At 39.8% G+C, this 24,241-nt stretch overlaps 1 protein-coding gene across 1 annotated transcript in view; it reads right to left on the bottom strand.

The window, feature by feature from the left end:
• The window catches only part of LOC117288916 (serine-rich adhesin for platelets-like), a 97,387-nt gene that overhangs the window by 58,099 nt on the left and 15,047 nt on the right, over positions 1-24,241 (bottom strand). The window contains exons 6-13 of the mRNA XM_033769789.1: positions 19,123-19,250; positions 18,788-18,992; positions 8,895-9,152; positions 6,793-7,044; positions 6,238-6,495; positions 4,702-4,953; positions 4,147-4,404; positions 1,843-2,100 (exon numbers count right to left, since the gene is read on the bottom strand). Coding sequence (XP_033625680.1) covers positions 1,843-2,100; positions 4,147-4,404; positions 4,702-4,953; positions 6,238-6,495; positions 6,793-7,044; positions 8,895-9,152; positions 18,788-18,992; positions 19,123-19,250 — 1,869 coding nt within the window. The remainder of the gene's footprint in view (positions 1-1,842; positions 2,101-4,146; positions 4,405-4,701; positions 4,954-6,237; positions 6,496-6,792; positions 7,045-8,894; positions 9,153-18,787; positions 18,993-19,122; positions 19,251-24,241) is intronic.

Raw genomic sequence — 24,241 nt, 5'->3', positions numbered from 1 at the left:
AAAATAAAATGTGTTTTTGTCCCTAATTTTTTTGGCTAGTGTTGTACTATTTTGTTTGGCCTTACAAACAAAAAACAAATCATATCCTTCTATTATTGCAAGATAATGCTACGTTCCCATAATACTTTTTTAAGCAAAAAGCTAGAGGCAATAAACAAATATATGATTCGAACGTTTATTAACAATAATATAAAACTCTTGTCCTACCAAAGATGACAGTTATGTTCCCAAAGCACTTATCCAGAGATGCCAACATTGAGTTTTAAAAAAGAGTAGCATCTCCCAAATGTTAAGGGCGAGCGCAGCTTGGGCGAGCGCAGCTTGGGCGAGCGCAGCTTGGACGAGCGCAGCTTGGACGAGCGCAGCTTGGGCGAGCGCAGCTTGGGCGAGCGCAGCTTGGGCGGGCGCAGCTTGGGCGGGCGCAGCTTGGGCGGGCGCAGCTTGGGCGAGCGCAGCTTGGGCGAGCGCAGCTTGGGCGAGCGCAGCTTGGGCGAGCGCAGCTTGGGCGAGCGCAGCTTGGGCGAGCGCAGCTTGGGCGAGCGCAGCTTGGGCGAGCGCAGCTTGGGCGAGCGCAGCTTGGGCGAGCGCAGCTTGGGCGAGCACAGCTTGGGCGACCTAAACCGATCTTTCTAATGCTCTCTACAATGTTAGTATTGTTTTTTTGTTCTGCGCCTCGGAATAGGGTCTTGTACACTAGATAGATGGCGCATTATAAATGCATTATTATTAATATTATTATTATTAAATAACAATTACCTGTATGCATCAACAGAACAGCTACAAATGTTTATAAAGGCCAGTGAAAAAAAACTTGAAAAAAACCCTGATTTCCCTCATCTTCTGACTTTGTTTCAAAAATAAATGTAACATAAAAAAGGGTGGCCTTATTTAAATGTTTTTGTTTTAATGATCAGAAATGCAACAACAAGCTATTGGGAGAGAGAGAGAGAAAAAAAAAATTAAAAAAACGTGTCCGGATTTTGGGCAAAAAATACGTGTCCGTATTTTGGGCATTGTCTGGACATCGGCGCTACAATTACTGGTAGGAAAACATGGAAACTGTCTAGCTTAGATCTCACAGGCCACTCAGTTGAAGGTATTTTTGTTCAGAAGGTCTCCTTTTTTTGTCGCCATTATTTTGTACTTTTTTTGCCAAGCGTCGATGAAGTACATGTACAGACAGCGTGGGCACAATAATAGTGGATACATGAGGAATGAGGTTACTGTGACACATTTAGCTCACACACAACCCCATTCCCCCCACGCACGTGTGCACTATTCCCCATCGTGTAATAGAGATCAATGGGTACGATCTTGCAGCACTGCACTAGCGTAAAAAATGCACACTCAGCCGGCCAGCCAGCGGGGGAGGGCATGCAACAACCATTACGTTGAGACACATACATTGTTCGAGGGAATTCGCCGCTATTATTCAACACTGCGTTCTAAAATTAAAATTTTTTTTTTTTATTTTGTTACAATTGTTTTGATATTTTTCGTAATTTTTATTTGCACTAAATAGTTCATTCGTTGTTTGCATGTATTGTACGATTTAATAAAATTATATTGGTCGGCTTGTTTAGCTTATTTTATTGAGTATTATCGTAGCGTCGTAGTCATGGCTCGAAATCGTATTTGCTACGCCCAAATCGTGTATGTTGGTATTTCTGGTAAAGATTCTTCACACAAAGACTTTTTTTTCACACAGTGATCATCAATTCAAAAATCAATCGTCAGCAGACAAGGCGCACCGAAAGATAAGACGCATCGATGATTTTGGGGTCTAAAAAGTCAGGTAAGACGCGTCTTATCTGCAGGAAAATACGGTATCCTTTCTCTTACCTTGTTGTGTAAGGGTAATCGTGAATGTACAGGAAGCACTATTGAAGGCTGCATCTGTTGCTGTGTAGGTGATAGTGGTTGTCCCTTGTTGAAACTGTTGGCCAGGGGTAAACGATGGATTTGCAGTCACAGTAGGAGCTGTCCCTGAATTGTCCGAAGCAGTTGGTATTGTCCAAAAAACAGGAGCAACCGATTGTCCAAAAGGTATTGACTGACTTATGGCTTCTGGACAATTGATAACAGGAGGTACGGTATCCACTGAAGAAAACAAAAATGAAGGTTCAGTTATAAAAAACATCAAACAATTACTCAAGCTACTGAAAATATTGCATCAACCAAAGAAGTGCAAGATCAATTTTATTATACGTTCAACTCAGGTGATTTTATCTTTCCATGTCACGGTAAATGCAATGACCTTGTGTTAATTCAATTGGTGCTAAATATAAGTGGCAGGTTACCTGTGCAGTCTCCATAACATATTAACAAATTGTGAAATCATAATTGCAGCATATTTGCTTGGGCAGTTAAAGAATGCACAAGCACATAGTTTTACATGAAAACAATTAATGTGTTTATAATATTATCGTTTATAACAGCAACATTGTATGATTGAGAATTTTTACCAATACAGGCCAATAACCACTAGTAATGGTCACACCATTCATGGAGTACCTAGATGTTCTAGCATAATAAATGTTTGGAATGTTATCAAACAAATATTGACTGCTTTTATTTAAGATGTGAATAAATCTACTTTAGAAAAAAGAATCACTAAGAATCACCTCAAGAGATAAAGCTTCAACTAAAGCACTCAAAGTAGTAATGAACTAATTTTTTGCATTGTATACAAATGGTGTCAGGACTCTCAATACCTTTGCCACATTGTACACTGGACACCTCCTACCTTGAACACTTCCTACCTTCTTATAAGACACTCCCTACCTTCTTACAAGACACTTTGTACCTCGTTCTAATTTGGGATTACTGCATTGTTTATGATTAGTTTGGTCTTTGTGATCAGATGATTATGAAATATAATAAAGTCAAATTAATTAATTTTATTTTGTTGGGACCAAGGAGCCATTTTGACGATTGCGTGATTGTTTGATTTAAAAATATATATAAACAATATGAGCGGTAGATGTTGTCAGTGGCGGACATTAACTTAATAAAAACGCGTGAATTTCACATTAAAAAGGACATTCAAATAATTAACGAAGTGAAACAAAAAAGTAGTGGGCCTTTTATTTTGTATCTCAACGAACATTATAACTACCTTGGAAGGTTTCAGTCTCTGATTGGTCAAAACCCGGTCACGTTGGGGTGTGTTAATGTGCGGTATAAAGACCGACTTTTGAAAAGGGATTAAGTGGCCCCTAAATCAGCATACATGTACATTGTGTGAAACTTGGCATTGCACTGTATCCCATGTTTTTTTATATTCATGGCAGTTTCATTGCAACTTCGCGTACTTGCGCGTACGCGCTGAAAATGTATCAATTTTGAGGTAACAGTTGCGCGCTTATAAACTCATTTATCCATATATGGTCTTGTTTACAGCAACATGCTACATGGACGCTGAGCTCATGCGCGCGTTTTAACGCACAAAGAACAGCTATCGCCCAATCATTTGCCTCCTTTGACCCCAGTGAAGACACTGAACAGACCATTATTTTAAAGAGTCACTGGTCTCAAAGATCAGTTATGTGATTAACCCACGAAAGAGATGGGAACCATCTAAAGCTCAAATATGGCCCCTGAACATGTCTGGAAGTGTCGCCGAGAGTAAAGTCACAAAAGTTGACAATTTTAGCCGTTTAATTTGTTATAAAGGTATTTATAATGGGAATAACAGTGTTCGGACCAGGTCTTCACTGTGTGTCAAAGACCTTAGTTGGTGGCTGGCGCTGTTAACGGACCTCGCTTCCGGCTCGGTCCGTTAACAGCGCCAGCCACCAACCCGGTCATTACCACGCAGTGATGACCGGGTCTGCGCACTGTTATTCCCTAATTAACTTACTATGAAATACCCATTCTAATGAAGGTACATATGAAGTGCCTCAGCTGATGGTCACTCCGTACCCTGACCACGATAATAAGAAATCAATTTGCTTAGTACGAAGTGTCCCAAACGTATGAAATGTCCAACTTTGACAGTAGCAGAGGCATGAAGTGTCTAGACATCCATACAAACAAATCAAAACAATTCTCTGGTGTTTTGTTTTGTGACTTGGTTTAAAAAATTGTATAACTGCTTTTTTCTTCTTGAAAATCTTTAAATTTAACAATTATCCTTTCTCTTACCTTGTTGTGTAAGGGTAACCGTGAATGTACAGGAAGCACTATTGAAGGCTGCATCTGTTGCTGTGTAGGTGATAGTGGTTGTCCCTTGTTGAAACTGTTGGCCAGGGGTAAACGATGGATTTGCAGTCACAGTAGGAGCTGTCCCTGAATTGTCCGAAGCAGTTGGCATTGCCCAAAAAACAGGAGCAACCAATTGTCCAAAAGGTATTGACTGACTTATGGCTTCTGGACAATTGATAACAGGAGGTACGGTATCCACTGAAGAAAACAAAAATGAAGGTTCAATTACAAAAAATATCAAACAATTACTCAAGCTACTGAAAATATTGCACCAACTAAAAGAAGTCCAAGATCGATTTTATTATACATACAACTCAGGTGATTTTATCTTTGCATGTCACGGTAAATGCAATGACCTTGTGTTAATTAAATTGGTGCTAAATATAAGCCCAGGTTACCTGTGCAGTCTCCATAACATATTAACAAATTGTGAAATCATATTTGCAGCATATTTGCTTTGGTAGTAAATAAAATCCACTGTGTATGTTTTCTTACCAGATACTACATTGACATTAAAACTACAAGTAGCCTCATTGCCAGCAGCATCAGTGAATGTGTAGATAACGGTAGAAGTGCCAACAGGGAAACTGGATCCAGATTGGTGTGTAGCCTGCACGTTTGGTGTCTGACCAGAGTTATCTGAGGCAGTAGGCTGATTCCATGTCACAATCACACTTGGTACTCCAAACTGTATCTGTTGGTTTATGTTTTGTGGACAAAATTGAATCTCTGGTCGCACTGTGTCAACTGCAAACAATAAAACCAAACACAGATTTAAATAGAGCTTGAGAATCTGTCACCTGACAAACACTAGGTGTTAAGAATGCACAAGCACATGGTTTTACATGAAAACAATTAATGTGTTTATAATATTATCGTTTATAACAGCAACACTGCATGATTGAGAATTTTTACCAATACAGGCCAATAACCACTAGTAATGGTCACATCATACATGGAGTACCTAGATGTTCTAGCATAATAAATGTTTGGAATGTTATCAAACAAATATTGACTGCTTTTACTTAAGATGTGATTAAATCCACTTTAGAAAAAAGAATCACTAAGAATCACCTCAAGAGATAAAGCTTCAACTAAAGCACTCAAAGTAGTAATGAACTAATTTTTTGCATTGTATACAAATGGTGTCAGGACTCTCAATACCTTTGCCACATTGTACCCTGGACACCTCCTACATTGAACACTTCCTACCTTCTTATAAGACACTCCCTACCTTCTTACAAGACACTTTGTACCTCGTTCTAATTTGGGATTACTGCATTGTTTATGATTAGTTTGGTCTTTGTGATCAGATGATTATGAAATATAATAAAGTCAAATTAATTAATTTTATTTTGTTGGGACCAATGAGCCATTGAAGACACTGAACAGACCATTATTTTAAAGAGTCACTGGTCTCAAAGATCAGTTATGTGATTAACCCACGAAAGAGATGGGAACCATCTAAAGCTCAAATATGGCCCCTGAACATGTCTGGAAGTGTCGCCGAGAGTAAAGTCACAAAAGTTGACAATTTTAGCCGTTTAATTTGTTATAAAGGTATTTATAATGGGAATAACAGTGTTCGGACCAGGTCTTCACTGCGTGTCAAAGACCTTGGTTGGTGGCTGGCGCTGTTAACGGACCTCGCTTCCGGCTCGGTCCGTTAACAGCGCCAGCCACCAACCCGGTCATTACCACGCAGTGATGACCGGGTCTTCGCACTGTTATTCCCTAATTAACTTACTATGAAATACCCATTCTAATGAAGGTACATATGAAGTGCCTCAGCTGATGGTCACTCCGTACCCTGACCACGATAATAAGAAATCAATTTGCTTAGTACGAAGTGTCCCAAACGTATGAAATGTCCAACTTTGACAGTAGCAGAGGCATGAAGTGTCTAGACATCCATACAAACAAATCAAAACAATTCTCTGGTGTTTTGTTTTGTGACTTGGTTTAAAAAATTGTATAACTGCTTTTTTCTTCTTGAAAATCTTTAAATTTAACAATTATCCTTTCTCTTACCTTGTTGTGTAAGGGTAACCGTGAATGTACAGGAAGCACTATTGAAGGCTGCATCTGTTGCTGTGTAGGTGATAGTGGTTGTCCCTTGTTGAAACTGTTGGCCAGGGGTAAACGATGGATTTGCAGTCACAGTAGGAGCTGTCCCTGAATTGTCCGAAGCAGTTGGTATTGCCCAAAAAACAGGAGCAAACGATTGTCCAAAAGGTATTGACTGACTTATGGCTTCTGGACAATTGATAACAGGAGGTACGGTATCCACTGAAGAAAACAAAAATGAAGGTTCAATTACAAAAAATATCAAACAATTACTCAAGCTACTGAAAATATTGCACCAACTAAAAGAAGTCCAAGATCGATTTTATTATACATACAATTCAGGTGATTTTATCTTTGCATGTCACGGTAAATGCAATGACCTTGTGTTAATTAAATTGGTGCTAAATATAAGCCCAGGTTACCTGTGCAGTCTCCATAACATATTAACAAATTGTGAAATCATATTTGCAGCATATTTGCTTTGGCAGTAAATAAAATCCACTGTGTATGTTTTCTTACCAGATACTACATTGACATTAAAACTACAAGTAGCCTCATTGCCAGCAGCATCAGTGAATGTGTAGATAACGGTAGAAGTGCCAACAGGGAAACTGGATCCAGATTGGTGTGTAGCCTGCACGTTTGGTGTCTGACCAGAGTTATCTGAGGCAGTAGGCTGATTCCATGTCACAATCACACTTGGTACTCCAAACTGTATCTGTTGGTTTATATTTTGTGGACAAAATTGAATCTCTGGTCGCACTGTGTCAACTGCAAACAATAAAACCAAACACAGATTTAAATAGAGCTTGAGAATCTGTCACCTGACAAACACTAGGTGTTAAAGAATGCACAAGCACATGGTTTTACATGAAAACAATTAATGTGTTTATAATATTATCGTTTATAACAGCAACACTGCATGATTGAGAATTTTTACCAATACAGGCCAATAACCACTAGTAATGGTCACATCATACATGGAGTACCTAGATGTTCTAGCATAATAAATGTTTGGAATGTTATCAAACAGATATTGACTGCTTTTACTTAAGATGTGATTAAATCCACTTTAGAAAAAAGAATCACTAAGAATCACCTCAAGAGATAAAGCTTCAACTAAAGCACTCAAAGTAGTAATGAACTAATTTTTTGCATTGTATACAAATGGTGTCAGGACTCTCAATACCTTTGCCACATTGTACCCTGGACACCTCCTACCTTGAACACTTCCTACCTTCTTATAAGACACTCCCTACCTTCTTACAAGACACTTTGTACCTCGTTCTAATTTGGGATTACTGCATTGTTTATGATTAGTTTGGTCTTTGTGATCAGATGATTATGAAATATAATAAAGTCAAATTAATTAATTTTATTTTGTTGGGACCAAGGAGCCATTTTGACGATTGCGTGATTGTTTGATTTAAAAATATATATAAACAATATGAGCGGTAGATGTTGTCAGTGGCGGACATTAACTTAATAAAAACGCGTGAATTTCACATTAAAAAGGACATTCAAATAATTAACGAAGTGAAACAAAAAAGTAGTGGGCCTTTTATTTTGTATCTCAACGAACATTATAACTACCATGGAAGGTTTCAGTCTCTGATTGGTCAAAACCCGGTCACGTTGGGGTGTGTTAATGTGCGGTATAAAGACCGGCTTTTGAAAAGGGATTAAGTGGCCCCTAAATCAGCATACATGTACATTGTGTGAAACTTGGCATTGCACTGTATCCCATGTTTTTTTATATTCATGGCAGTTTCATTGCAACTTCGCGCACTTGCGCGTACGCGCTGAAAATGTATCAATTTTGAGGTAACAGTTGCGCGCTTATAAACTCATTTATCCATATATGGTCTTGTTTAAGGCAACATGCTACATGGACGCTGAGCTCATGCGCGCGTTTTAACGCACAAAGAACAGCTATCGTCCAATCATTTGCCTCCTTTGACCCCAGTGAAGACACTGAACAGACCATTATTTTAAAGAGTCACTGGTCTCAAAGATCAGTTATGTGATTAACCCACGAAAGAGATGGGAACCATCTAAAGCTCAAATATGGCCCCTGAACATGTCTGGAAGTGTCGCCGAGAGTAAAGTCACAAAAGTTGACAATTTTAGCCGTTTAATTTGTTATAAAGGTATTTATAATGGGAATAACAGTGTTCGGACCAGGTCTTCACTGCGTGTCAAAGACCTTGGTTGGTTGCTGGCGCTGTTAACGGACCTCGCTTCCGGCTTGGTCCGTTAACAGCGCCAGCCACCAACCCGGTCATTACCACGCAGTGAAGACCGGGTCTTCGCACTGTTATTCCCTAATTAACTTACTATGAAATACCCATTCTAATGAAGGTACATATGAAGTGCCTCAGCTGATGGTCACTCCGTACCCCGACCACGATAATAAGAAATCAATTTGCTTAGTACGAAGTGTCCCAAACGTATGAAATGTCCAACTTTGACAGTAGCAGAGGCATGAAGTGTCTAGACATCCATACAAACAAATCAAAACAATTCTCTGGTGTTTTGTTTTGTGACTTGGTTTAAAAAATTGTATAACTGCTTTTTTCTTCTTGAAAATCTTTAAATTTAACAATTATCCTTTCTCTTACCTTGTTGTGTAAGGGTAATCGTGAATGTACAGGAAGCACTATTGAAGGCTGCATCTGTTGCTGTGTAGGTGATAGTGGTTGTCCCTTGTTGAAACTGTTGGCCAGGGGTAAACGATGGATTTGCAGTCACAGTAGGAGCTGTCCCTGAATTGTCCGAAGCAGTTGGTATTGTCCAAAAAACAGGAGCAACCGATTGTCCAAAAGGTATTGAATGAATTATGGCTTCTGGACAATTGATAACAGGAGGTACGGTATCCACTGAAGAAAACAAAAATGAAGGTTCAGTTATAAAAAACATCAAACAATTACTCAAGCTACTGAAAATATTGCATCAACTAAAGAAGTGCAAGATCGATTTTATAATACGTTCAACTCAGGTGATTTTATCTTTCCATGTAACGGTAAGTACAATGACCTTGTGTTAATTAAATTGGTGCTAAATATAAGCGCCAGGTTACCTGTGCAGTCTCCATAACATATTAACAAATTGTGAAATCATAATTGCAGCATATTTGCTTGGGCAGTAAATAAAATCCACTGTGTATGTTTTCTTACCAGATACCACATTGACATTAAAACTACAAGTAGCCTCATTGCCAGCAGCATCAGTGAATGTGTAGATAACGGTAGAAGTGCCAACAGGGAAACTGGATCCAGGTTGGTGTGTAGCCTGCATGTTTGGTGTCTGACCAGAGTTATCTGAGGCAATAGGCTGATTCCATGTCACAATCACACTTGGTACTCCAAACTGTATTTGTTGGTTTATGTTTTGTGGACAAAATTGAATCTCTGGTCGCACTGTGTCAACTGCAAACAATAAAACCAAACACAGATTTAAATAGAGCTTGAGAATCTGTCACCTGACAAACACTAGGTGTTAAAGAATGCACAAGCACATGGTTTTACATGAAAACAATTAATGTGTTTATAATATTATCGTTTATAACAGCAACACTGCATGATTGAGAATTTTTACCAATACAGGCCAATAACCACTAGTAATGGTCACATCATACATGGAGTACCTAGATGTTCTAGCATAATAAATGTTTGGAATGTTATCAAACAAATATTGACTGCTTTTACTTAAGATGTGATTAAATCCACTTTAGAAAAAAGAATCACTAAGAATCACCTCAAGAGATAAAGCTTCAACTAAAGCACTCAAAGTAGTAATGAACTAATTTTTTGCATTGTATACAAATGGTGTCAGGACTCTCAATACCTTTGCCACATTGTACACTGGACACCTCCTACCTTGAACACTTCCTACCTTCTTATAAGACAATTCCTACCTTCTTACAAGACACTTTGTACCTCGTTCTAATTTGGGATTACTGCATTGTTTATGATTAGTTTGGTCTTTGTGATCAGATGATTATGAAATATAATAAAGTCAAATTAATTAATTTTATTTTGTTGGGACCAAGGAGCCATTTTGAAGATTGCGTGATTGTTTGATTTTAAAATTAATTAATTTTATTTTGTTGGGACCAAGGAGCCATTTTGACGATTGCGTGATTGTTTGATTTTAAAATATATATATAAACAATATGAGCGGTAGATGTTGTCAGTGGCGGACATTAACTTAATAAAAATGCGTGAATTTCACATTAAAAAGGACATTCAAATAATTAACGAAGTGAAACAAAAAAGTAGTGGGCCTTTTATTTTGTATCTCAACGAACATTATAACTACCTTGGAAGGTTTCAAGTCTCTGATTGGTCAAAACCCGGTCACGTTGGGGTGTGTTAATGTGCGGTATAAAGACCGGCTTTTGAAAAGGGATTAAGTGGCCCCTAAATCAGCATACATGTACATTGTGTGAAACTTGGCATTGCACTGTATCCCATGTTTTTTTATATTCGTGGCAGTTTCATTGCAACTTCGCGCACTTGCGCGTACGCGCTGAAAATGTATCAATTTTGAGGTAACAGGTGCGCGCTTATAAACTCATTTATCCATATATGGTATTGTTTACAGCGACATGCTACATGGACGCTGAGCTCATGCGCGCGTTTTAACGCACAAAGAACAGCTATCGTCCAATCATTTGCCTCCTTTGACCCTAGTGAAGACACTGAACAAACCATTATTTTAAAGAGTCACTGGTCTCAAAGATCAGTTATGTGATTAACCCACGAAAGAGATGGGAACCATCTAAAGCTCAAATATGGTCCCTGAACATGTCTGGAAGTGTCGCCGAGAGTAAAGTCACAAAAGTTGACAATTTTAGCCGTTTAATTCGTTAAAAAGGTATTTATAATGGGGAATAACAGTGTTCGGACCAGGTCTTCACTGCGTGTCAAAGACCTTGGTTGGTGGCTGGCGCTCGTGGTCAGGGTACGGAGTGACCATCAGCTGAGGCCCTTCATCTGTACCTTCATTAAAATGGGTATTTCATAGTAAGTTAATTAGGGAATAACAGTGCGAGGACCCGGTCTTCACTGCGTGGTAATGACCGGGTTGGTGGCTGGCGCTGTTAACGGCATCCTTATGAGCAAAATCAATGTGAATCCTGTGCCACGATGACCTAGACCACACCCATGGCATGAGCGGTGCGACTGTATAGGTAGTCACTAGTCTGTTGACAGCTAGCGCATAGCTGTAAGGCTTGTTCAATGTCTCGATCAATGTTGGGCCACCACACATAGCTCCGCAAAATCTCTTTCATTCTCACCATTCCCAGAAGTGCGAAGTGTAATTCCTCAAGAATGTCGTGTTGGTACTTGCATGTATGGGGTATTATGACTCTCAATCCCAACAACAAACAATCCTGTTCCACAGACAACTCCAGCTTGCGATTAGAGAATGGTTTGAAGCGTTCATCAGTGACGTCTTGTGGCCATCCGTTCTTAGTGAACTCCAAAACGCGTGAGAGAACCGGGTCTGTTTTCATAGTGCGCATTTTCTCCTTACTGGTGATGGGTAAACTATCCTGGCGTTTGTCGCTAATATTATACGTGGTTTTTTCCTCATCTTTTTCCATTGTTGGTAGTGGAAGACGTAAAAGTGCGTCTGCGAACACATTCTGCGATGATGGCATGAAACGCAGATCATAATCAAATGCAGACAGCACAACAGCTGCTCGATGTAATATCTGTGCCGCCAACATTGGAATGGCTGTCTTAAGTCCAAAAATACATTTCAATGGCTTATGGTTTGTTCCGTAAACTTCCATCTGTAAAGGTATGTGTGGAAGCGCTTGAGACCGAACATGATGGTCATGGCCTCCTTATCCAGTTGCTAGTAACCTTTCCCTTGCTTATTGAGTGACCATGAAGCTTATGCCACTAGATGACTGGATCCATCACTGTATACATGCAGTATGACGGCTCCAAGCTCATGAAGATGTGTTTGCTGCAAGCTCGAGTGGTAGCGTTGGATCGTAGTCGGAGCTGATTGCATCCTTGACTGCTTTCATCGCGATATCACATGCCAATTGCCAAGCTACATCATGGAGTAGGCTGTTGAGTGGATGGACCATGGTGGATAAGTTGAGTAAGAACTTTGCTTGGAAGTTAACCCTTCCCAGCCATAATGGAAGCTCAGTAACATTCTGCTGAATCAGAGCTGAATAGCGTCATTTTTCACATCAAGTGTTTCACACCATATTACCCGTCCTCTGGAGAGCATATTTGGCCAGTCCAGCTTGAGAACCAATAACCACTCTCTTCCCAACAAGGGTGGTTCGTATCTGTCTGCATGAACAATGAACAGAGGCAACCGAACATCAACCAAAATTCTTCCTGCAATTTTTTTAGTTGTCTAAAGGAGTGTGCACAAAATGTTTACAATAATCAACGTGATTCATTACAGACACTGCAGCACCTACAGTGTATGTCTAGTTCCATTTCCATTGGAACGTTTGCGATCGTGATAGCTACATGTACCTTCATAGTAGGTTCAGGAATGTAGACCTTACCATCAGGCGAAGTCGACACCGTGATGAAGACTGAATCCACAAATGCATCGTCATCTTGATCAACCTCTTGAGTGTGTTCAAGATCATCTCCATCCACATGATCATTTTCATCAACATAGCGAATGCATGCTTTTGCAGATCTTGTGTAGTGCGGTGTCATACCATTGAAATTAGAATGCGTAGCTGGAGCAACAGATCCTGATTTACCATCAGACCTGCATTCTTTGTAGCAGGTAGCATTCAGATACCTGCATTCATCCCGACTGTAATTGGTTAACATCGTCTCCCCATAGTACTGAGTTTTCGTGATTGCTGCACTTTGAGAGAAGCAACCATTTCTATTTACAGCCTAGCCCTCAACTGTAGTCATGTCACGTACCTTCCTTGTAGCTGCCCCTGCTGCTATTTGTACTTCCAATGCTTGCTGAACTGTGTAGTTGCAAGCGAGAAGTTTCTTCTGTATGGTCTCTGAAAGCAAACCTCAAATCAATCTGTCCCGCAGACTTTCCTGGAGTTGATTCCCGTTAACTCACAATACACTGCCAGTTTCTTCAAGTGGGCAGCGAAAATCACAAATTGATTGGCCTCGCCTGTTTAGCATTGTGAAATCTGAAGCGCTCAGCAACCATCAGCCTCTTAGGTTTGTAATGTTCCTTGAGGAGTTTGCACAAATCTGCAAATGTCTTCTCATGTAGCTGCTCTGGAAAAGACAAATCCTTCAATGTCTTGTATGTAGTTCCACCAATACTACTTAACAAACAACCCAACGTTTGGCCTTATTTGCCTCAGCAATAAAAGTAATGTGAAAGTCTGTCAAAATAAATTCCAATATCATCGTCCGTCAGATTGAACTCTTCAAACACCATGCGTTGTTGAAAAGAAGCGATGATGTTTTCGTTATGACATGTTTTACATGTACATGTATACATGGAACGTAGATAGAGTTATGCGTGTCCATGTCGTTCACATCTGTTTATCGTAGGTTGTGAAAAGAAAATATTTTCTTCAAAGTTTGGACATCAAACTCACCAATGTTGACAAATATTCCCCCTTAAAATATCCCTGTCTGCAGAGGGTGTGTTCTAGATTGTCTTAGTCGCCACTGTTTTGTTCGTACGTCGTCAAATAAGCAATAACAGACAAGAAAACATGTGTAATGTTGCGTCAAATACTCAGGTTCTATTCAGCGATAAAAACAAGCAAAACAACAGAGCTCTCCTACAACGAGATCTCGCGTGAAACAATGACATCATATTCTATAAATAGAACAATTAGTCTGCATACACTACAATTTTGTTTAAGGTATTAAATTCCTGCTTTTTCTTCTTTTAATTTGACAGTTATCCTTTCTCTTACCTTGTTGTGTAAGAGTAATCGTGAATGTACAGGAAGCACTATTGAAGGCTGCATCTGTTGCTGTGTAGGTGATAGTGGTTGTCCCTTGTTGAAACTGTTGGCCAGGGGTAAACGATGGATTTGCAGTCACAGTAGGAGCTGTCCCAGAATTGTCAAAAGCAGTTGGAATTGTCCAAAAAACAGGAGCAAATGATTGTCCAAAAGGTATTGACTGTCTTATGGCTTCTGGACAGTTGATAGCAGGAGGTGTGGTATCCACTGAAGAAAACAAAAAGAAGGTTAGTTATAAAAACATCAAGCTATTGCTCAAGCTACTGGTGGATTTGGGTATCAGGCAAGTCTGGTGTTAATATTTTTATGGTTTGATACGCTCCATTTAGTTCCTACAATACAATCTAGTTTGAGCAGTTTTCTGACCTCACCAACAACACATTGCTAGACATTGTAACATTGCACCATCGAATAATTGCAGTGAATGACAAACTACACGACAAAAGATAAACTGTCACATGTCAACCGCCTGTGCTGCTGATACACGTAGTCACGGAAACCAACGATTGCATTGACATTGTTGAAGAATACATGGCTTCAGAACCAAGTCACATTCGTGGGTGACCTCAGCGCTGATCTTCCACCTGACGGCTTGACTGTCAAGAATAGCTACCAACATCAAGCTCGTATCAAACGAATGACACCTCATGTCGAAGCCGTTTCAAACTTTGATGTAAGCAGTGATTTGGCAAAGCTCATTTAACAGTTTTATGTTTCAACCTCACACCCATCTTCCAACCTTCTATGGGCCTAGGAAACGTAAATGTCGTCTAGACTACATATTCGTTAACAAGAAATGGGTGCTCAACATCAGGCCACATTGCGTTCCTTCTGACCCTGCACACTCAGTCTTCTACTATGGAGGCCGATGAAACATGCCCGGAAAGAACGTCCAGCTGTTTGGTCTGCTTTTAAGAAGCCTGCCATTAGACACTGTTGACAACGAAATCTTCCAGAAGCATGACCGAATGCTAGGATACGCAGACTACATTGGATCGGTTAGATACGCTGCCTCCAGAGTTCTACCTAAGCGTCTACCTATGCCAAAGGTCTGCTTATGGGACACGGATCCAGAAGTAGAACAAGCCAGACATCAACTCACTGCTGCATACCAAAAAAATTCAAACTCAAATCACGGACAGTTGAAGTCAAAATTCGAAAACACCTACAAGTGACAACAAGGGTGCGATCAAATATCCATCGAGATCTCACAACATCGTGAGGCAGGTCGAAGTCAAGCAGTCTGGCAAGCTATCAACAAGATCACCGGCAGGAAAGAGCGGCCCAATGCCATCGTTGCTGCTGAATCTGTAGATATTGGTGCAATCAAAATTGCAGAACTCCACAAGGCTGCACAACTGACAAGGCTGCAGGTCTTGATAATCTTCCATCTGACATCGTTGGCGTTCTACCGCTGCTGGAGTGTGTTCTGCCCATTGTGAACAGCGTTCTGGCTGGCAAGTTCAATTCAGGTAATGTTATCCTTCCATGTCAAGGCAAATACAAGGATCTTGTGTTAACTAAATTGGTGCTTAATATAAGCGGCCGTGTTACCTTCGCAGTCTTATTAACACATTAATCAATAATTGTGAAATCATATTTGTAGCATACGTGATTCATTAATAAATGAAATCCATTAAAGAAATGTGAAATCATATATTTGCAGCATATTTGATTTGGCTGTAAATAAAATCCACTGTGTATGTTTTCTTACCAGATACTACATTGACATTAAAACTACAAGTAGCCTCGTTTCCAGCAGCATCAGTGAATGTGTAGATAACGGTAGAAGTGCCAACAGGGAAACTGGATCCAGGTTGGTGTGTAGCCTGCACGTTTGGTGTCTGACCAGAGTTATCTGAGGCAGTAGGCTGATTCCATGTCACAATCACACTTGGTACTCCAAACTGTATTTGTTGGTTTATGTTTTGTGGACAAAATTGAATCTCTGGTCGCACTGTGTCAACTGCAAACAATAAAACCAAACACAAATTTAAATAGAGCTTGAGTATTTGTTACCTGACAAACACAAGGTGTTAATAAATACAAGCGCACAGTTTCACGGGAAAACATGTAAATGTTATATTGCTATTAAAATATATCAAAGATACGGTTTATTACAGCAACATTGTATGAATTAACATTTTTCCCAATAAAAGCTAATAAAACACAAGTAATGGTGACGTCTTAGTCCATAGTGCCATCAGCATGTTATTATACAGTAATGTTTCAATGTTTTAGCATGCTCTTATTGTTAGTTCCTTCAGATGTTTCTAGATGTCCTGGCACAATATTGGGATGTTATCAAACAAATATTGACTGGTTTTATTTGAGATGTGATTAAACACACTTTGGGGAAATAGAGTCACCAAGAATCACCTCAAGAGACAAAGCTTTAACTAAAGCACTCAAAGTAGTAATGAACTAACATTTTGCAATGTAAACCCACAAATCAAAATAATTCTCAGTGTTATTATTTGTGATTTGGTAAAGGGTATTTATTGTATTGTAGAGCCCCTCCCAGAATATACAGCTTTTATAATGTGTCACCCCTCTGTTTAAAATGGTATTGGCCAAAGACACCAGAGTGCCACATGTTGAGTGTGTCTGTTCACTTTCATATATTTTGGCAAAGTGATAAGACCATACTCAATCCAGTTCCATTCTTTTGTCTTTGCCCAATACAGGTATGTACTAACTTTTCTTTCTTTTACATATAGGTACAAGTTCTGTATTTCCATTGTTCACATTTCATATTACTTGAAGTATAGATGACTTGAATTGATCTATTTGGTAAGAGTACTTAGTCTTTGAAGTTATCATTTATTCTTCGAACATGACAAGATCTACTCTTTTTCCTTTTTGACATTGATATTTTCTGTTACTGTTTGTTGTTAAACTATATTGTGAAAGGATATTCTGATGTTTAGTTTAGATGATTTGTTTTTTTATTAGTTATAGTTGTTTCTAAAATCCATGGCAAGTTTTACAAAGTTTCCTAGAAGTGAGAAACAAGTATGCAAGTTGGTTAAGATTTATAAAGTTGTTTAGCTTTGATTTCTCTGTACACTACTAAAGCCATATGCTTGTATGTAGGTAGATTGCCACTGTAGTTGGGTATACAGAAATTAGGTAAGCTAGAACAAAGGGCTTTCTTGTGTGTATGTAGGCATGTGCCTAGCATGCAGAAATCACATGCAAGAGTTGGGAGATACCACTGTGGGTGGAGGTAGAAACTTGGGTTAAGTCCTACAGTGGAGAGTGTGTTGTTTATTGCAACAGGAGTCTTATCTATAATTAGCTGGGCACTGGAGTGTGTTCTTACAGTGGTTGTGGCCATAAGATTATAAAGTTAAGGTTCTCCTTTAGTGTAAATAGAGCATTGTAGTTGGCCATGAGTTTTAAAGTTATGTTGCTCCAATAGTTTATCAGTATTGGCTATACTATTTTGGTGCTTTGTTATCGGTTAACTTATATTGTTATTATTTTGTGTTTATTGTGTTAAATAAACCACTTTCATATATTTTGGCAAAGTGATAAGACCATACTCAATCCAGTTCCATTCTTTTGTCTTTGCCCAATACAGAACTTAACGTTACTGCTGAGAGGAGCGTAACAGTATTACTGCTTTTTTTCTTCTTGAGAATCTTTTAATTTAACAATTATCCTTTCTCTTACCTTGTTGTGTAAGGGTAACCGTGAATGTACAGGAAGCACTATTGAAGGCTGCATCTGTTGCTGTGTAGGTGATAGTGGTTGTCCCTGGTGGCAACTGTTGGCCAGGGGTATACGATGGATTTGCAGTCACAGTAGGAGCTAACCCGGAATTGTCCGAAGCAGTTGGGATCATCCAAAAAACAGGAGCAAATGATTGTCCAAAAGGTATTGACTGACTTATGGCTTCTGGACAGTTAATAACAGGAGGTATGGTATCCACTGAAGAAAATGATAAAGAAGGTTCAGTTATAAAAACATCAAACAATTACTCAAGCTACTAAAAATATGGCTTCAACTTAAGAAGTGAAAGTATGATTTTATTATACATATATTTCAAGTGATATTACTCTTCCATAGCACGGCAAATACAAGGACAATGTGTTAAATAAATTGGTGCTTAAAGGAAGTGGACACTATTGGTAACTCAAAATAATTATTAGCATAAAACCTTACTTGGTAACAAGTGTGTGGGAGAGGTTGATAGTATAAAACATTGTGAGAAACGGCTCCCTCTGAAGTGGCTTGGTTTTTGACAAAGAAATAATTTTCCACGAGTTTGATTTTAAGACCTCAGAATTAGATTTTGAGGGTTTCAAAATTAAGCATCAGTAAGCACACACATTCGCATGACAAGTTTTTTTTTCTTTCATAGTTATCTCGCAACTTTGACTTTCACAGGTTTGGTATTTTCTGCATATATGGTGAGATACACCAAGTGAAAAGACTGGTCTTTGACAATAACCAATAGTGTCCAGTGTCTATAAAATAAAAGCGGCCGGGTTACCTTTGCAGTCTCCCTAACATATAAACAGATTGTGAAATCCACTGTGTATGTTTTCTTACCAGATACTATATTGACATTAAAACTACAAGTAGCCTCGTTTCCAGCAGCATCAGTAAATGTGTAGATAACGGTAGAAGTGCCAACAGGGAAACTGGATCCAGATTGGTGTGTAGTCTGCACGTTTGGTGTCTGACCAGAGTTATCTGAGGCAGTAGGCTGATTCCATGTCACAATCACACTTTTAACAATTATCCTTTCTCTTACCTTGTTGTGTAAGGGTAATCGTGAATGTACAGGAAGCACTATTGAAGGCTGCATCTGTTGCTGTGTAGGTGATAGTGGTTGTCCCTTGTTGAAACTGTTGGCCAGGGGTAAACGATGGATTTGCAGTCACAGTAGGAGCCACCCCAGAATTGTCCGAAGCAGTTGGTATTGTCCAAAAAACAGGAGCAAATGATTGTCCAAAAGGTATTGACTGACTTGTGGCTTCTGGACAGTTAATAACAGGAGGTATGGTATCCACTGAAGAAAAAAAGAAAAAAAAAAGGTTTACAAAAAAAACCTCAAAATAATTACTGAAGATACTGAAAATTTGGCATCATCTTAATGAGTGAAAGAAAAAAACAGATTAAATAAAAGCAAAAAAATAAAACTAACAAAGTACAAAGTAAACAAAACTACCCATCAAAATATGTTTATTTTGTTGTCATGAAACACATGTATATTAGCTGAATTAGGGGGGAAGGGCGTGAAGATGTGCCATGGTGGCAGGACCTTTTTTCGATGAATTGAATTTAATAAACGTCCAGTTTAGAATAGACCCTTCCCATGAAGTATGTAAATGCACAGGCACTAACATTGTGGTTGGCAAAGAGAGGGAATATCGTGCCGTTTTGAACACGAGGGTATGTATCCATTTGGAATGTAATTAGCATATTTCATGTGAAGGGTCCATTGTCACCTTGACCCTTCATGGGAAGGATCCATTATCACATTGACCCTTCATGGGAAGGGTCCATTGTCGCAATGACCCTTCATAGGAAGGGTCCATTGTCACGTTGACCCTTCATGGGAAGGGTCCATTGTCACATTGACCCTTCATGGGAAGGGTCCATTGTCACATTGACCCTTCATAGGAAGGGTCCATTGTCACGTTGACCCTTCATGGGAAGGGTCCATTGTCACATTGACCCTTCATGGGAAGGGTCCATTGTCACATTGACCCTTCATAGGAAGGGTCCATTGTCACATTGACCCTTCATGGGAAGGGTCCATTGTCACATTGACCCTTCATGGGAAGGATCCATTGTCACATTGACCCTTCTTCTTGATCATCTAGTGTTTGTTCGTTAGTAGTGATAAGCTTGATACTGGTACAGATGATCTGCGCACACAGTTTGAAACGCTGAAATCCTTTTTCCAATCACTCGTTTCTGACCCGGCAACAAATCCACAATTCTACCCCTAGGTTTAATGATTTGTTTAGAAAAAGAGGAATTTGAGTAGTCCTCACCTCCCCCCAAAATGAATTCATGATAATTATAATAACGCTGTAGGTAAAATTCCTGTCCAAATTAAAAATGCGTTATAAAATGGTCAGGGCCTACTGCTGGTAGGCAAAAACCCTTGTTAAAATGTGCAGTAAGTTGGTTGATAATATAATATTGGTCAGAGCCTAATATTGATTTTTAACCTCCCGTAGCCAGACTAACAAATAGACCAAAATTTACAAACAACCCGATGAGAAGTTGAGTTATAATGAAATTTGACAATTGTTACCGTTATTTCCAACATGAAATGCGAGACAGCACGCATTATGTAATTTCCCCCCCACCCCCTGGGGCTATAAACACCACCTGCGTGCTGTGCATAGTGCTTATGGATAGACCGTACATTGACTCTGCTTGAAGTAGTGTATTCCATTAGAAATTTTTTCCCTGCATGTTTCTCATGATTTTAGCGATGTTTCTCACCCAACACCCAAAGTCTAACCGAAAGGTTATGCCTTTAGCATTCAGAATTATTTGGGGTTGGAATAATTCAACTTTTGTAAAACCCAAATATTGATGAAAATCTGAAACTTTTTGTGCATGATTATAAAACTTGTTGGCCAATAACATGCAATGTAGCTTAGTTCTCTTACATGTGCCTTGGACGCTCCCGCGCTTCATATTGTGTGTACTACACGCACAGTATAACCAGGCTAGCGTTTACGTGCCAGGACACAGCACTGGGTCGGTTGATGGCCTCCAAAGGCCGGTTCATACTCGCTGCGACTGTGTGCACGCACCGGACATTTCGAATTTGGATTTAACGTTCATACTTCATCAAAACAACAAATAGATGCATTAATTTTGCATTCGCATGCGAAAACGAACGCGTCAACTTGTGTTAATACATTCGTTCGGTTCAAGGGTTTTTCATTAAATAAAATGCCTTCCGTCCAAATCATTATCGCAAATTTCCCCAATTTGCTTTAAAGCCATTGGACCCTTTCGGTACAAAATAAAAAAAATAAAAGTTCACAGATTTACAAATAACTTACAGGGTTTACAGAAGGTAGTGGTGAAAGACTTCTCTTGAAATATTGTCCATGAAATGCTTTACTTTTTGAGAAAACAGTAAACCAATATCAATTCTCGATAGCGAGAATTACGGATTTATTTTAAACACATGTCATGACACGGCGAAACGCGCGGTTACAAGGGTGGGTTTTCCCATTATTTTCTCCCGACTCCGATGACTGATTGAGCCTAAATTTTCACAGGTTTGTTATTTGATATAGAAATTGTGATACACGAGGTGTGTGCCTTGGACAATACTGTTTACCGAAAGGGTCCAGTGGCTTTAATGAAATCACTGTCCTTTATACATCTCGGTATTCTTTCAAGCTTGTGTAACACATATTTGGAAAAAGAAGCACAGTTTTTATCTTTTCGAGTCAATCACTGAAATTACGTCTACGCATCCGACAAAATGTTGAAATATTTCAATACGTCCGACTACGCGTCCGATTAGTGTGTACGACCTAATTTTTAATTTTGAAAAATTCTTACGCATTTGCGAAAAACGATTACGCACTGCGTTTCCTTTTACGCACTGCGGACTTTAAAAAACGGGTCCGCGCGCTGCGTACGCAGTGAATGCGCAGCGAGTATGAACCGGCCTTAACGCTGCAAGGATAAACAGACGCTTCGGTCTGTAAGCCATACTTATCTCGCGGCGGGAATTTTTTATGAGAGATCAACTGATGAAAGGAGGTTTCCTTGTGACCCAAGTTTATATGCATTGCAGTCATCTAACATACATGTAATTATTGATGGTGTATACAAATAGACGCTGTTGCCATGTGCATAGGGTATAACAATCACAGCTTCAAAAGGGACAAATGTTTGTCTCTTTGGAGTTACATACCATGAACAATGTGCATTGCCAATGTGGAGGGGGAACATACCATGAACAATGTGCATTGCCAATGTGGAGGGAGAACATACCATGAACAATGTGTATTGCCGATGTGGAGGGGGAACATACCATGAACAATGTGCATTGCCAATGTGGAGGGGGAACATACCATGAACAATGTGCATTGCCAATGTGGAGGGAGAAACATACCATGAACAATGTGCATTGCGAATGTGGAGGGAGAACATACCATGAACAATGTGCATTGCCAATGTGGAGGGGGAACATACCATGAACAATGTGCATTGCCAATGTGGAGGGAGAAACATACCATGAACAATGTGCATTGCGAATGTGGAGGGAGAACATAACATGAACAATGTGCATTGCCAATGTGGAGGGGGAACAAACCATGAACAATGTGCATTGCCAATGTGGAGGGAGAACATACCATGAACAATGTGCATTGCGAATGTGGAGGGAGAACATACCATGAACAATGTGCATTGCGAATGTGGAGGGAGAACATACCATGAACAATGTGCATTGCCAATGTGGAGGGAGAACATACCATGAACAATGTGCATTGCCAATGTAGAGGGAGAACATACCATGAACAATGTGCATTGCCAATGTGGAGGGAGAACATACCATGAACAGTGTGCATTGCCAATGTGGAGGGGGAACATACCATGAACAATGTGCATTGCCAATGTGGAGGGGGAACATACCATGAACAATGTGCATTGCCAATGTGGAGGGAGAACATACCATGAACAATGTGCATTGCGAATGTGGAGGGAGAACATACCATGAACAATGTGCATTGCCAATGTGGAGGGAGAACATACCATGAACAATGTGCATTGCCAATGTAGAGGGAGAACATACCATGAACAATGTGCATTGCCAATGTGGAGGGAGAACATACCATGAACAGTGTGCATTGCCAATGTGGAGGGGGAACATACCATGAACAATGTGCATTGCGAATGTGGAGGGAGAACATACCATGAACAATGTGCATTGCCAATGTGGAGGGGGAACATACCATGAACAATGTGCATTGCCAATGTGGAGGGAGAACATACCATGAACAATGTGCATTGCGAATGTGGAGGGAGAACATACCATGAACAATGTGCATTGCCAATGTGGAGGGAGAACATACCATGAACAATGTGCATTGCCAATGTAGAGGGAGAACATACCATGAACAATGTGCATTGCCAATGTGGAGGGAGAACATACCATGAACAATGTGCATTGCGAATGTGGAGGGAGAACATACCATGAACAATGTGTATTGCCGATGTGGAGGGGGAACATACCATGAACAATGTGCATTGCCAATGTAGAGGGAGAACATACCATGAACAATGTGCATTGCCAATGTGGAGGGAGAACATACCATGAACAATGTGCATTGCCAATGTAGAGGGAGAACATACCATGAACAATGTGCATTGCCAATGTGGAGGGAGAACATACCATGAACAGTGTGCATTGCCAATGTGGAGGGAGAACATACCATGAACAATGTGCATTGCGAATGTAGAGGGAGAACATACCATGAACAATGTGCATTGCCAATGTGGAGGGGGAACATACCATGAACAATGTGCATTGCCAATGTGGAGGGAGAACATACCATGAACAATGTGCATTGCCAATGTGGAGGGAGAACATACCATGAACAATGTGCATTGCGAATGTAGAGGGAGAACATACCATGAACAATGTGCATTGCCAATGTGGAGGGAGAACATACCATGAACAATGTGCATTGCAAATGGTTCCCTGTTCATGTGTGTGTTGGAAGTAGTCAATGGTTGGAACACCACGCGCTTCACCATTGGATAGAATTTTTTTTCCATAATATCAGAACTGGTAAACAGACCACCACGCAGTTGAGAAGGGCAAGGCGGTCAAAGGAAGAAAAAGGTGCGACAGCGAGCGTGAGGAGGTGAATTTTTCCAGGTGTATGACGGCCAGTTGTTGGGGAATCTATGGCCTTGGTCGCCGTGCGTGGTCGATGGAATTTTAAGGCCTGAATGTAGCTGGTAATCAAAATGAAACAAGGTACCCAAAATAAGACGAATAGCCCT

This window comes from Asterias rubens, chromosome 4 (assembly GCF_902459465.1).
Source record: "Asterias rubens chromosome 4, eAstRub1.3, whole genome shotgun sequence".
In the NCBI taxonomy this organism is placed as follows: domain Eukaryota; kingdom Metazoa; phylum Echinodermata; class Asteroidea; order Forcipulatida; family Asteriidae; genus Asterias; species Asterias rubens.
This window is presented reverse-complemented; position numbering and strand designations above follow the sequence as displayed.